We start from the raw sequence: 13,215 nt of genomic DNA on the forward strand, positions 1-13,215 counted from the left end.
CCTCCCAGTCCCCATGGCTTCAAATCCTGCAGAATGTGGCAGATGGATGCCACCAGATCCCTGGACATACAGAGGTGTCGGCGACACTGCTTGTTGCTCATCTGCAGAAAAGACATGCGACTTCTGTACATCCTTGGTCTTTAGAACTGCCTAGCCGTGATGTTTGAGAGTTTCATTCTCTGCGTCTGGAGGGGGCCCTGCTGCCCTTTTCTCCTGAGGATGTAGCCCCTTGCTTTGGTGAGCCTGGTGCCTCCGTCGCAATCTTCTCTACCTTTTCTCCTGCCTGTTTGCGATGATGCAGGCAGCAGTAAATCCAGCACCCATCTTGCCAAAGGTCTGCTCCCTGCAACATAAATCAGAAAAAGACATGAGTGAGCATGAGCCTCCAAATGTCCTATTTCTGTCGGTGAACAGTGAGTGACTGTGGGTTCAAGTTGTTGGGTCCAGTGCAGCAGCTAATCGCCACTGAAATCTTGGCCAGCGCACTTCACTTTTCATAGTGGTCCCCCGTGCCCCCTTTCTACATCAACCAGTGCTATGACATTGCTTTGGCCAGGCACTTGAGGATGCAGCTTTCAGGCCTGTTGCTGGTATTCTTATTCACCGCACTTGCTAACTAGACTCTTTGGAAAAGACATAAGAGAAAATGTTTACTGAGGATGTGTGATTATTTGATGTGGGGTGGGGTGGTGGCGGACGCTTCTCATTTGGTCAGCTGCTAGCGACTATTCTGAGCTCCCGCATTCAAGAGACAGCTTCACACTTTTTTTATGGCTCTGGAGAATTTCAACACTTGGAACAAGGGGTTAATATAAGGAGTTCGACTAGTGCCTTTGAATCGGGATTCATCTTGTGTGAATGTGCCTCAGTGCTTTACTGTCCTGATTCCCTGCATTGCCACTGAGGCTCCTAATATGTCTCAGGTGTGCATCTCCAATCATTTGGTGAAACACAATTCAGTTGGGTGCCCCTTCGATTGGCCTCCCAGTGCAGAGCACCTGTCCTCCAATCGGCCATTAGAGTGCCACCTCTTTTTAATTTTGTACTGCGCCGTTGCTTCAGGTTGGAAGATGGTGGTGCTGAGCTCGCACTCCCAGACCAGCTTGAAACCTCCCTGTGTGACTAAAAATTCCTCCCAGCAGCCTGGAGGATCTCAAAATTTCCAGGTTTCCCTACATCCAACAACTCTCAAGTCTCCTCCTCTAATCCTTGATCACTTGGTGCTTGTGGTGGGGATAAGAGATCATGAACTCTCTCCTCCATCCCCACCCCCTTTCCGATCCCCCTTTTTCCAATAATTTTTTTTAACAAATATTTTCCTTTTCCCTCCTATTTTTAAATTTATTTGGATCTATTGTTTCATTTCCACCTTTTAGTCCATTTCGATCCTTTCCCCCCCACCCCCACAAGGGCCATCTGCCACTTGCTCATCCTGCTTTCTACCCTTAATGTCCCCATTAGCACATCCTTTAGATAATATCACCACTGTCAACACCCCTTTGTCCTTTTGTCTATGACATCTTTGGCAATCTCTTCTTGGCCTCCACCACTATCATTGGCCCCCTATCGAGCTCTACTTGTCCCACCCACCCTCCTCTACCAGCTTATATTTCATCTCATTTCAATATGTCTTTGTTCTGATGATGGGTCATACGGACTCAAAACGTCAACTGTATCCCTCTCCGCAGATACTGTCAGACCTGCTGAGTTTTTACAGGTATTTTTGTTTTTGTTCTAGATTTCCAGCATCCGCAGTATTTTGCTTTTAGCTCACAATGACAGTTTTACTTTGTAACTACAGGGTAGTGTGATTGTGCCTTGCATCAGTCACACTTTTTTTTGTGTCTCATGGTCAAGTCTGTTTATTGTATAGGTGTGAAATGAGGACCATATTTGTCTTCCCCAGCAAAATACTGCAGAAGCTGGAAACCTGAAACTAAAACAGAAAATGCTGAAATAGTCAGCAGGTCTAGACAGCATCTGTGGAGAGAGAAACAGAATTGACGTTTCAGATCGTGAACCATGTTCTTCTCATTTCCTGGTCATTCAAAGCTCTTTGTGCTGTATATTGTAAACCAGCTGTGAATTCAGCTCGTGTCTAAACTAGCAATGGGGCATACTAGTCTTCCGTGAGTCCAGTAGTGCTTGGAGTAATTAAACATATGTTTTCTCTTGTAAAATGGCTTGACCAGATGGTAGTTCAATTCCTAGAATGAACAGTCAGCTACTCCTGCAGGGACCGGTGTAAGTTTATAGGTATTGGTGTGAGTAGCATTGCCTAAAACATACTATTAATATGCGGATAAAATCCTAAGTTTGTCATTTCATTTGCTGCTCAAGCAAATCTGCAGTGCTCCCCAAATGTCTTTTGTAGCCAAATAATAAAAAAAAATGCTGACATTAATTATAGTAATTAAATTTATTCCAGATATTGGGAAGTGACAGGAAATTAATTTGAGTATAAAAGAAAAGGACATTTTGTCCTGGAAATGAAATGTTTCTCAAGTGTAACATAAAATTGAGACTTAATAATGTACTTTGTCTGCACGTAGAAGTTAAATTAGTGTTTTTAGAAACAGGAAAAATGAAATCATTCACAGCCAGCCAGTCATATATCTGCTGGATTTATATAGAAAACTTAAGAGTTTGTATGCGTGTCAGTAACGATCAAAAGGGAGAAATGGAAAACCATGAGTGTAATGCATTTACCAAGCACAATTATCTTCAGGAAGGAGCAAGTCAAAAACTTCTAGATTTGGAAAAAATATTTGTGCAACACAAAATGATCAGATTGATGTGTCTGATGGGGCGCTTACATGCGCAGAAATAAATGATGTATAAACCAGAGAGTAGCTAGCATGTTGCCCTGCAAGGGAGGAAGAAGAAATAATGTCATAAGCACCTTAGGCATGTTAGAATAATGCAGGTCATCCCAAGCAGTAAGGTATTCTGCAACTTTCACATTGCTCTCTGGGGTATTGTCTCAGTCGATTTTTAATAGTTTTATTTTATTAAAACCTAAACTTTGTGAAGATGTTTTACACCTGGTTTTCCATTATTATACTTTAATAAAAGCTTATGCTTTCATGGTCAATAAAATCTTAATAAAATGCAGTAGTTTAAAACACACAAGAGAAAAATCTTATTTTGACAGTATGGTAGTTCACTGAGACCCGTGTATGTTGCAGCTCTCTAGTTGGAGGTCAAAAAGAACCTTGAGAACATTTAAAGGCCTAATGATACACTAAATATTAGTTACTGAGGTAAGTCAAGTGAGATCAGTTTTATCATTTCAAACAGCAAAATCCAAAATAAATCTTTTAGCAAAAATGGGTCCCTCTTCATTGTATTTCAAGAGTCGAATTGTCAGTGTGAGTTGTAAAAGGACTTGTCTCATGGTTTTGTTATTGCCTGGTGATTTACATTAGCAGACACATGGTCTTCTATTAGACCCATCAACAGGAAGGAGGGCAAAGGATATTTACTATCTCATTGAATTGTCTTTTAGAGGTCGATTAGAAATATTTAAAATGTTTCACATTTTCAAGCTGTAACTGGTAATGTACAATGATTTATAGTAAGATTAAAAGCACAATAATGCTGTTGACATTCGTGCAGGTGGGTTATACCATCAATCACATGAAAATGAGCTTTTGCGTTGCAGCTCAGTTTTTTCATTTACTGGATGTGGCTGTCACTGGCTAGACCAGTATTTATTGCCCATCCCTAATTACCCTTGAGAATGTGGTGGTGAACTGCCACCTTGAACCATTGCAGTCCATGTGGTGTAGGTACACCCACAAGTGCTGTTAGGGAGGAAGTCGCAGGATTTTGACCCAGCAACAGTGAACGAACAGCGATATATTTCCCAGTCAAGGTAGTGAGTGGTTTGGAGGTGGTGGTGTTCACATGTGACTGTTTCCCTTGTCCTTCTAGATGATAGCGGTCGTCTGTTTGGAAGGTGCTGTCTAAGGAGCCTTGGTGAGCTTCTGCAGTATATCTTGTAGTTGGTTCACACTGCTGCCTCTGTTCATCAATGGTGGAGGGAGTGAATGTTTGTGGATGGGGTACCAGTCAAGCGGGCTGCTTTGTGCTGGATGGTGTCAAGCTTCTTAAGTATTTTTGGAGCTGTGCTCATTCAGGCAAGAGGAGAGCATTCCATCACACTCCTGACTTGTGCCTTGTGGATGATTGACAGGCTTTGGGGAGTCAGGAGGTGAGTTACTCGTTACAGGATTCCTAGCTTCTGACCAGCTGTTGTAGCCACAATATTTATATGGCTAGACCAGTTCAGTTTCTGGTCAGTGGTAGCCCCCAGAATGTTAATGGGGTATCCATTAATGGTAATGTCATTGAATGTCTAGGAGTGATAGTCACACGCTCTCTTGTTGGAGTTGGCCATGGCCTGGCACTTGCGTGGCATGAATGTTACTTGCCAATTGGCAGGTCAAGCCTGGATATTGTCCAGGTCTTTCTGCATTTGGAAATGGACTGCTTCAGTATCTGAGGAGTTGCGAATGGTGCTGAACATTGTGTAATCATCAGCGAACATTCCCACTTCTGACCTTATGATGGAAGGAAGGTCATTGATGAAGCAGCTAAAGATGATTAGACCTAGGACACTATCCTGAGGAACTCCTGAAACTCAGATGATTGACCTCCAGCAATCACAACCACCTTCCTTTGTGCTAGGTATGACTCCAACCATTGGAGAGTTTTTCCCCTGATTCCCATTGACTCCAGTTTTGCTAGGGCCAATAAATTGAGTACAGAGGCAGGGAAGTTATGCTAAACGTTTATAAAGCTCTGGTTAGGCACAACTAGAGTTGATATTTATAAAAGGTATATAGTTGGGCATATTGGAATTAATTTGTTTTCCTTTTTTGTCTACAAAAACGTTACAATATTATTTTTGTAGAAGTTAATAGAGAAGTGCAAGATGATGAATTTTGTCAGATGGATTAGGGATAGGGAGATACAATATAGATTTAATAGCAGAGTTCTAAATGTGCAGGACAGAAGGACCTGCAGCTTCATGTGCATAGATCTTTGAAAGTGGTAGAATATACTGAGAGAGTGGTCAGCAATCCATATGGGATCTTGGGCTTCATAAATGGAAGGTATTGAGTATCAAAGCAAGGAAGTTATGCTGAACTTTATAAAGCTCTGGTTCGGTCAGACCTAAGGTATTACATCCAGTTCTGATCACACTTTAGGAAGTATGTGAGAGTCTTGAGAGAGTGCAAAGGAGTTTTACGAGAATGGTTCCAGGGACGAGAGATTTTAGCTACAAGGTTAGGTTGGAGAAGCTAGGGTTGTTCTCCTTGGAGCAGAGGAGGTTAAGTGGCTATTTGACAAGATATACAAGATTCTGACAGGTTTAGAAACATTGACAAAGAAAATTGTCCCCATTAACTGATGAGACAAGGACTAGAGAACACAGATTTAAGGTTTGGACATGAGACGTAGGTATGAGGGATTAAGACCTCACCCTGTGTATTTTTGTAAAATATATATAGATATCCTCATCACTACTTTGTAAATTTTAAAACTGAACAAGATCCTCAAAATCTTCAAAATCTATGTGTGTCTGTGATCACTGAACAAAAGCCATGTTGCAGTTTCAGGGAAACACTCACCTCATTATCTCTGAGGAGCCACTAATGACTACCTGTGTACTGTACAGCCCAACTTCAAAGAGAGCTATACAAAGGCCATCTGCATTTAATTACCCAGGCTGGCCAGAAGGAGTCTAGTGATCTGCTAAGACAAAAGGCCCTGCAACCTTTCTTTCAATTTATAATGGCTGAGACATTTAGCAATCTTCGAAACTCAGCCGCGTTCCAAACAATAGATACACATTCTTTGTTGGAGACTGGGTGGAGAGGTGTTGGGGGGGGAAAGGGGTGGGGTGGAGCGGGGGTTCATGTGACATAGTCCTCTAGCTTGTTGAGCCTGTTACTATTGTCTTGCTGAGCTGAATAGTTCAGTCTGCTTTTTATCATCTGACTAGCAACCTGACAAACAAGGAGCTCAGCCCAGGTATGACACCTGACCCCGTCTACACTGCTTTGCTGAAAATTCTGTACCACCACCTACAAAGCTGATCCTGCATGCCTATCTCAACGCATGAAGTCAACGCCACTGGGAAAGTGAATTATCCAGTATCAGTCTTCAGCCCACCAGCCTCTGAAGGAATACCACATTGGACTTTGATTCTGGACTCTGGAACTCATGTGAACCAATATTTAGTTTCTCTGTGGTCTTTGTTCTGTAAAGCCTTCTTTTCCCTATCCCTCTCTTTACTGTCTGAGTGTAGAGATGACTTTGCGACCCCCATTCCTGCATTTAGTGCAAACTAACCTTTTGAGTTCAACCTATCTCGAGTTTGCTGTGGGGTTATTAATAGAAAATTGAATCACTCAAAAACCTGGGGGTTGGTAAATTCACCACTGCTTATAAAGAGGGAAACAAATCAAAACACCTTTCTGTTTATGGACGAGTGGTGAGAGGAGAAATTAATGCTGTTTAAATTAATCCCCCCCTCCTGTCTGTAACGTGAGGAAGAACATTTTTACACAGTGAGTGGCAATGATCCGGCATTCGCTACCTACGAGGGTGGTGGAAATGGAGACAAATGATTTCAAAAGGAAACTGGATATACACGATGAATATTGCAGCTATTTGTAGGACACTGAAGCCAAGCAGAATATGGAGGAGGGGTGGCTAGCAATTGCATAAATTGAACATGTTCTCCCTGGAAAGAAAAAGGTGATGTGATTACTGTTGTTCAGATAATTTAAAAAACCGGTTTAGAATTGTCTAGACTCTTTAGACCTTGCTGAGCTGTTTGACTTTGTCTAAAACAGTAGAATCTGAGGACACAACCGAAAATTCACATCTAATCAGCAACTTTAGGAAACAAGGAGTAAATTAGCTATTGGGAGTAAATGAAAACTCCAAGCTATTTTACCATGTCCACTACAAACCCGAGAAGGAGCTTGGTTTTCTCTTTTGCTTTTTTGTGACCATTCAGGATTTTGGATGCACTCTGGTTACCGTTGAATAGTACAGTACAAAGGAAGCCATTTGGCCCATCGACTTGCTTTCTAAGAGTAGTCCAGTCGAACTAATGTTCTCTGTAGGTTTAGCATAACTTCCTGGCTTTTGTCCTTTATGCGTCAGTTTAAAAAGCCTAGGATCCCATATGCTTTATTAACTGCTTTCCAAACATTTAAAGGTTTGTGCACACTCTTAGGTTTAGCTGTTCTTGCAATCTATTTTTATATTTGTGCTATTTACCTTGTATTGCCTCATCTTGTTATTCTGACTAAAATGTATCAGTATTAATTGTATAGCCAGCTGAGATGATTATTCTACTCATTCCTCAAAAACTTGAGGCTTGGATTGGGAAGTAGTGATCTGAGAAATCAAGTGCCAATTTGTAGCCCTGTAAACATTTTCACTTGACTTGAGTTCAGAAATAACATGTCTGTATTTTACAACGACAGTTGCTCTACTTGCCTATTTTTCAATGAGAGCGAGTGATCATTTTGATTGACCTGGGCATTATCCTGTTAGTTGTTCCTTCAGATGAATAAAAGAGTGGTTGACAACGTCTGTCATCCCTGATCCACCTCCTGATCCATCCACCCTGACTGACCTGACCCTTGTCCCCTCCTGCCCTTCTGACATCTCCTGACCTGATTCCAGCGCTTGAAACTTCAGCTTACCAATCTACGGACATCTTGGGAGGGAAAAAAATGCAGCAGACTGAAACACCCAGCTTCCGATAATGAAATTATTTTCACTAGTTAGTCTCTCACAATTGCAATTACCAGCCCACTAGGTTTCTGAAATATCAGCAGCACAGGTTGAGATAAAACTGAAATAGGCAGTTTTGGTACAAGAAGGCACTGGATGCATATCCATTGCATTGAGGACATGGTGTGTGCTAAATACTGTTGTATTTACTGCATACCAGCTAAAAGTGGGCACCTCCATTTAATATTAATAAATTTCTTCCTGCTATGCATTTTAGCAGCCTTCACTGCTGCATTTTAGATGATTTGTTAATAATTATACTTCCTGAAGTTAATTAATAGCTCAGTGCCATGCTTGCTTCCCTGCGTGTTTCCTCAGAAAAGATGCAATTAATTTTTTTAAATATAGCTTAACTTGGCAGTGGTTGGGTTGAAGATCCAAGGAATATGACGTGGGATTGTCAAGATAACGCTTCAGAAATGATCTAGCCTCATCCAATTGGCCTTTAAACTCAGCGCTGCAATAAGCTAGGATCAGGAGACTGTTTTAGAAAGTGACAAATCAGGAAGCTTCCATTTAGGTTACCCAGTACAACAATGTTGGTTTACAACCAGGTATAATTTTACTCCAAACAGGTCAACTGTTTGACTTAAGTCAAATTGAGCTCGCATTGCATAGGATTTTGGGATCTTCAACAGGTATTTCATAGGGAAATTTCTTGCAATTCTGTTCATTTTTCTGTGAAAACTGCAAACCTGTGTTTGCAAAAATTTGACAAGATAACAGAAATTGTTGCAAGCTATCCACGTTTCCTCCTTTGTGTGCATTAGATCACTGTATACTTCTACATAACATTCAGATATCTTTTTCGTATGGGGTGGGGTGGAGGGGGTGTGTTGAGCCAAACACTACTTACATAAAGATCTGCAGGTCACTTTAAACTGGTTGAGTTTTATTGTAGCTACATGTTGAAAAGGGATTCAATTCACAAATCAACAAATATAACATGGTTAATCATACATTCAGCCCATCTGGTCTATGCTGCTGTTTATGCTGCGCATAAGCCTCCTCCCACTCTTTGTCATTCAACCCTAATGGAATAACCAAAAATGCTTGAAAAACTCTGCAGGTCAGGCTGTGGAGGGGAAGAGTTAGTGGGCTGAACTTAATGGGGAAGCGTGTGCACCCACCCAAACAAAAAAGCTGGCTGCCCCCATGGCCAATTTACACTCAGTTAATTGACCCACCTAGGTATGAGGTCCTGCCTTAGGGAGCTTCCAGCCAACCTGATTGGCCAACAGCTCTGTAAGGCCCAGCAGGCACCATGTTGGAGCGGTGGCCACCTCTGGGACAGCACCCCCCCCCCATCCCCGCCAAGAAGATAATAGTCTAGCCTCCGTAACCTGAAGTCTGATATATTAGCGGACCCTGACTGGCAGAACCCAGTGAGCAGGGTGAAGGGGCCGGGTTTGAGAGGAGCAGTGGGGGGTGCCTGCAATGGGTACATGGAAGGTGTTGTTCCTGTCCCTCCACGCCCCCCCCCCCCCCCCCCCCCCCCCCCCCCCCCCCCCCCCCAAAATTGGGAGAAGGTTGGGGCCAAGTGTGTATGTGGTGGGAAGGCTGCATTTTTACGAGCCTCCTGCCTTAAGACACGCCAACGGGGGAAGCGTAAATTCTCGCCTGATGTTTCAGGTCAATGACCCTTCATTGACCAGAATTGTTAACTCTGTTTCTCTCTCCACCAATGTTGCCAGACCTGTTGAGCACTCACTCAATTGTTACTGGATAGGACAAGCGATTCCATACACCCTGAGTCACATCAAAAAACTGGACACTTTTCCTACTGGGTAAACTGTTGAACTGGAGTATTTACAAATAGTGATTTACCTAGATAAACAATACAGCTGTGATATTGAACTGCTTAATACAGAACCAAAATTCTGGACATGGTTCACAAAGAGCTAAACAAACCAACCAGCCAGCTAAGACACCTTGAATTCCAGAGCTTAGGGCCCAGGCAGTGAAGCCAGGGGAGAAGTCAGGTGATGATATGAAAGTGAAAACACATGAGGGAGAATTTTCTCCCCGTCGGGGTGGGTTGGGCGGGAGCGAGCAGGTGTGCAGGCGATTGCTGCTCACAACGGGCTGCGCGCTGCCATTTTGCAAGGGCAGACCAATTAAGGCCTGCCCAGCGTGACGCGCTTCTGGAAGTGCGGAGCGCTGCCTGTGCAGACAGGGGTGGGTAGGCTGAGCTGGGGCCTGCGGTCTTCCACGCATGCGTGCGAAAGAGCACAGAAATCTCCCTGAGGCACAGAGCTGCTTCAGGGATATTAGCTTGATTTTTAAAAATTTTAATAAAGAAAAAAGTTTTTTTAAGACATGTCCCCTCATGTGACAGTGTCACATGAGCTGGGACATGTCAATGAACTTTAATAAAAACTTTCATTCAATTTATAAACACTTCATGATACCTGCATCCTGCCTGTGGATGAGGTTTCATGAAAAATGCGAAGGCCAGCAGGACTCTTCGCCTGCCCATCAACCTTAAGGTTAATCACTTTAATTAATCTTTAAATGACCTTAATAGGCCTTTGACAGTTCAGCGGGCACGCAGCCGACTCCGCTGCAACCAGCCGAACTGAGGATCGGAATGACGTGCAGTGACACCAGGACGCACGGCCGACGTCACCATGCGTCATTTTACACGTCGGCAAGCGTGACCCGCCCCCGCACGCTGACTCGAAGATTCTGGCTATGCTGTCAGTGACGGCATGGCTATGTAGCTGAAAGCTCATTTTGGGGTCAGATACGACAGCAAAAGAGTGGAGCTTGTGGTGAGGGCTGACGACACTGAATTCAACCTGATGATCTTTCCACAACATTCCTTCTCTTGTGGAGATTTCAGGGAGGTAGATAATGTCAAAGTACATCCTAAAGATTGTACGGACTGCAGCCACAATGTACCAGAGGGTGAAGGGAATGTTGTTTGAATTTCTTATGCAATTTCACTTAAGTTGGTTTCCACTTTCATGAAGAGTGTACTGAATTGTTTGTGTCCCGATTTAACTTTGTATTTTCACTGCGTTCTTTCATTTCAGCTGCTGTATTCATGGCACCTTCTCCAATGCCATATGTCTCACACCCTGCAGCCAGTTACCCTAATTTCCCTAGCCTTGGAGCACCTATGCCTGCACCCACTGGTATGATGGGAAATATGATGGGACAACCAGTTGGGATGGTGGCCCAGCCAGCGGGGATGGTGGTTGGCATTGGAATGCCAAATGGATTTATGGGTAATGCGCCAACTGGTGCCATCAGAGTCCCGGAGAATATGATGGCTCCTCAAGGAGGAATGGTGGGAAATTCATACAGTGTGCAACAAAGCCAGCAACCACAGTGGAACCTCAGTCAGGTTAGTGAAGCCACATATTGATTTAGTAAAGAGGAGTAAAGCAAGAAACTTCACAGCAGGTTAATTGATTATCAATAAAATGGAACACTGAATTCTTGCTTTGTAGACTAAAAATTACCATTTGGGTTTGTCTGAGGAAGTTTGCTGCATTGTTTCTTCATCACAATAAATCAAACGGATGATGGTTGTGCTTTCCATGTTTCTGTATCAATTAAAAAGTGCCAGTGTTACACTAGTGGGTGCTGTGAAGATAGCTGCCTGAGATGTGACATTAATCATTGCCACAAAGGCTATAACTAAAAATGTTCCTTTTTTATTAGCAATCAATTCACGCTACAGGATTTTGATTGTGGAAAGCTCATATTATATACTGACATAATAGGTTTCTTAAAATAACAATAAAATTACTGACTACCTCAATGAATATTATATTAACTGTGGCCCAATGTAACGGGGAAGAAAAAATGTTGGGAATTCAGATCTCAAATTGTGAATAGCCATTAAAATTTATCTCCCTTGTTGGGTGTAGTGTACACAGCTCTGCCTGGGATTTGGAATCAGTTGGATGTAATGTGGAAACGGATGCTCAATCTCCAGTAAGTAATCGAGAGCAAGTGATCCATTCCTTGCTATGGGAAGACATTAAGGCAGTTGAAACGGCATTTGGGAATGAACATTGGAAGGGAGGTTTCCAAGTTCAATAAATTTGCTACTGTCTGCTGTTTAAATTTTAAAAATGTTTAGACACCTATTGCAAAACTAAAGCCAATTTGACGCACAGTATAGATTTATGGATGCTAAACAATCAGTCTATAAAACAGAACTTTATAGCATGTACTGTTTGTCATGGGTGTGCCACAGATGAAAATGACTTGAGAATTCATAAGTGACCAGTACTGCAATTAATACAGCGTTGAGTCCAGGCTGGTACAAATAGACAGTGTATATTCTCTTCTATAAAAAGCCTGTTTGCTTGCCATACCTGAAGAATAGCAATAGTCTAACACAATTGCTAATTAATGCTTTCCTGGCCTACCTCCGACTCCAGTGAACCTCGTTGGGCTCACCAAAATTGTCTTGATCCTGAAGCACAACTACTCCCAGTGAACAAATAGCTGCACTAATGAAACTAAAAGTGCTATCATATATAAAGGAAATGTTACATCAATGTTTTTTTTTTTGATTGCTGTTTTTTTTATTAGGACTGTCAGACCCAACATTACACTTAATTGTGTTCTCTCCATTCCTGTCCCAAAGGCAGGACAGGTTCCAAATGGTGATTTATCATTAATGTGGACCAAGTTGGGTAGATTTTGAACTTGACACCTAGCTCTCAAACTGGCCATGCAGATTGCCATCCTGTTGTCCAAATAGTCTTTTCCATTGAAATGAATTAGAAAGAAAATCAGAGAATTCTGTAATGAATAACTGATTTACAGAACTGGGGGAATGCAATTTAAAACTCTACATCAAATCTATGGGAGGAAACAGTAGCATAGTGGTAATGTCACTGGACGAGTAATCCAGAGGCCCAGACTGATGTCCTGGGGAGATGGGTTGAAATCCCACAGTGGCAACTGGTGGAATTGAAGTTCAATTAATTAATTATTAAAAATTGGAATTGAAATCTAGTCTCCATAATGGTACCGTTAAACTAGCATTTTTTGTCATATAAACTCTAGTTCACTGATGTCCTTTATAGGGAAGGAAGTCTGCCATCCTTACCTAGTCTGGCCCACATGTGACTCCAGACCCACAGTGATTGACCTATGAAATGGCCTAGCAAGCCAACCAGTTGTACCAAACTACTAAAAAAAAACCACTCGCCACCGCTTTTTCACGGGCAATTAGGGATGGGTAACAGATGCTGGCCTTGCCATTGACACCATATCTCATGAAAGAATAATAAGGAAAAGAGGTCAAGTAGTGTCACCAAGCTACTTAACCATATTATAGCCAAGCCTCAGTGTTATTACCTGATTACAGGCAGACAATTATTTTTATCTATTTCTCCGTTCTGTTTCCTGGATGGCTAAGAC

General features: G+C 42.4%; 1 protein-coding gene across 2 annotated transcripts in view; it reads left to right on the forward strand.

The window, feature by feature from the left end:
* The window catches only part of smap1 (small ArfGAP 1), a 338,415-nt gene that overhangs the window by 317,922 nt on the left and 7,278 nt on the right, over nucleotides 1–13,215 (forward strand). For both annotated transcript variants that reach the window (XM_041188201.1, XM_041188202.1), the window contains one exon: nucleotides 10,863–11,176. In XM_041188201.1, the coding sequence (XP_041044135.1) occupies nucleotides 10,863–11,176 (314 nt within the window). The remainder of the gene's footprint in view (nucleotides 1–10,862; nucleotides 11,177–13,215) is intronic.

The sequence above is a fragment of the Carcharodon carcharias genome, chromosome 5 (assembly GCF_017639515.1).
Source record: "Carcharodon carcharias isolate sCarCar2 chromosome 5, sCarCar2.pri, whole genome shotgun sequence".
Lineage (NCBI taxonomy): Eukaryota > Metazoa > Chordata > Chondrichthyes > Lamniformes > Lamnidae > Carcharodon > Carcharodon carcharias.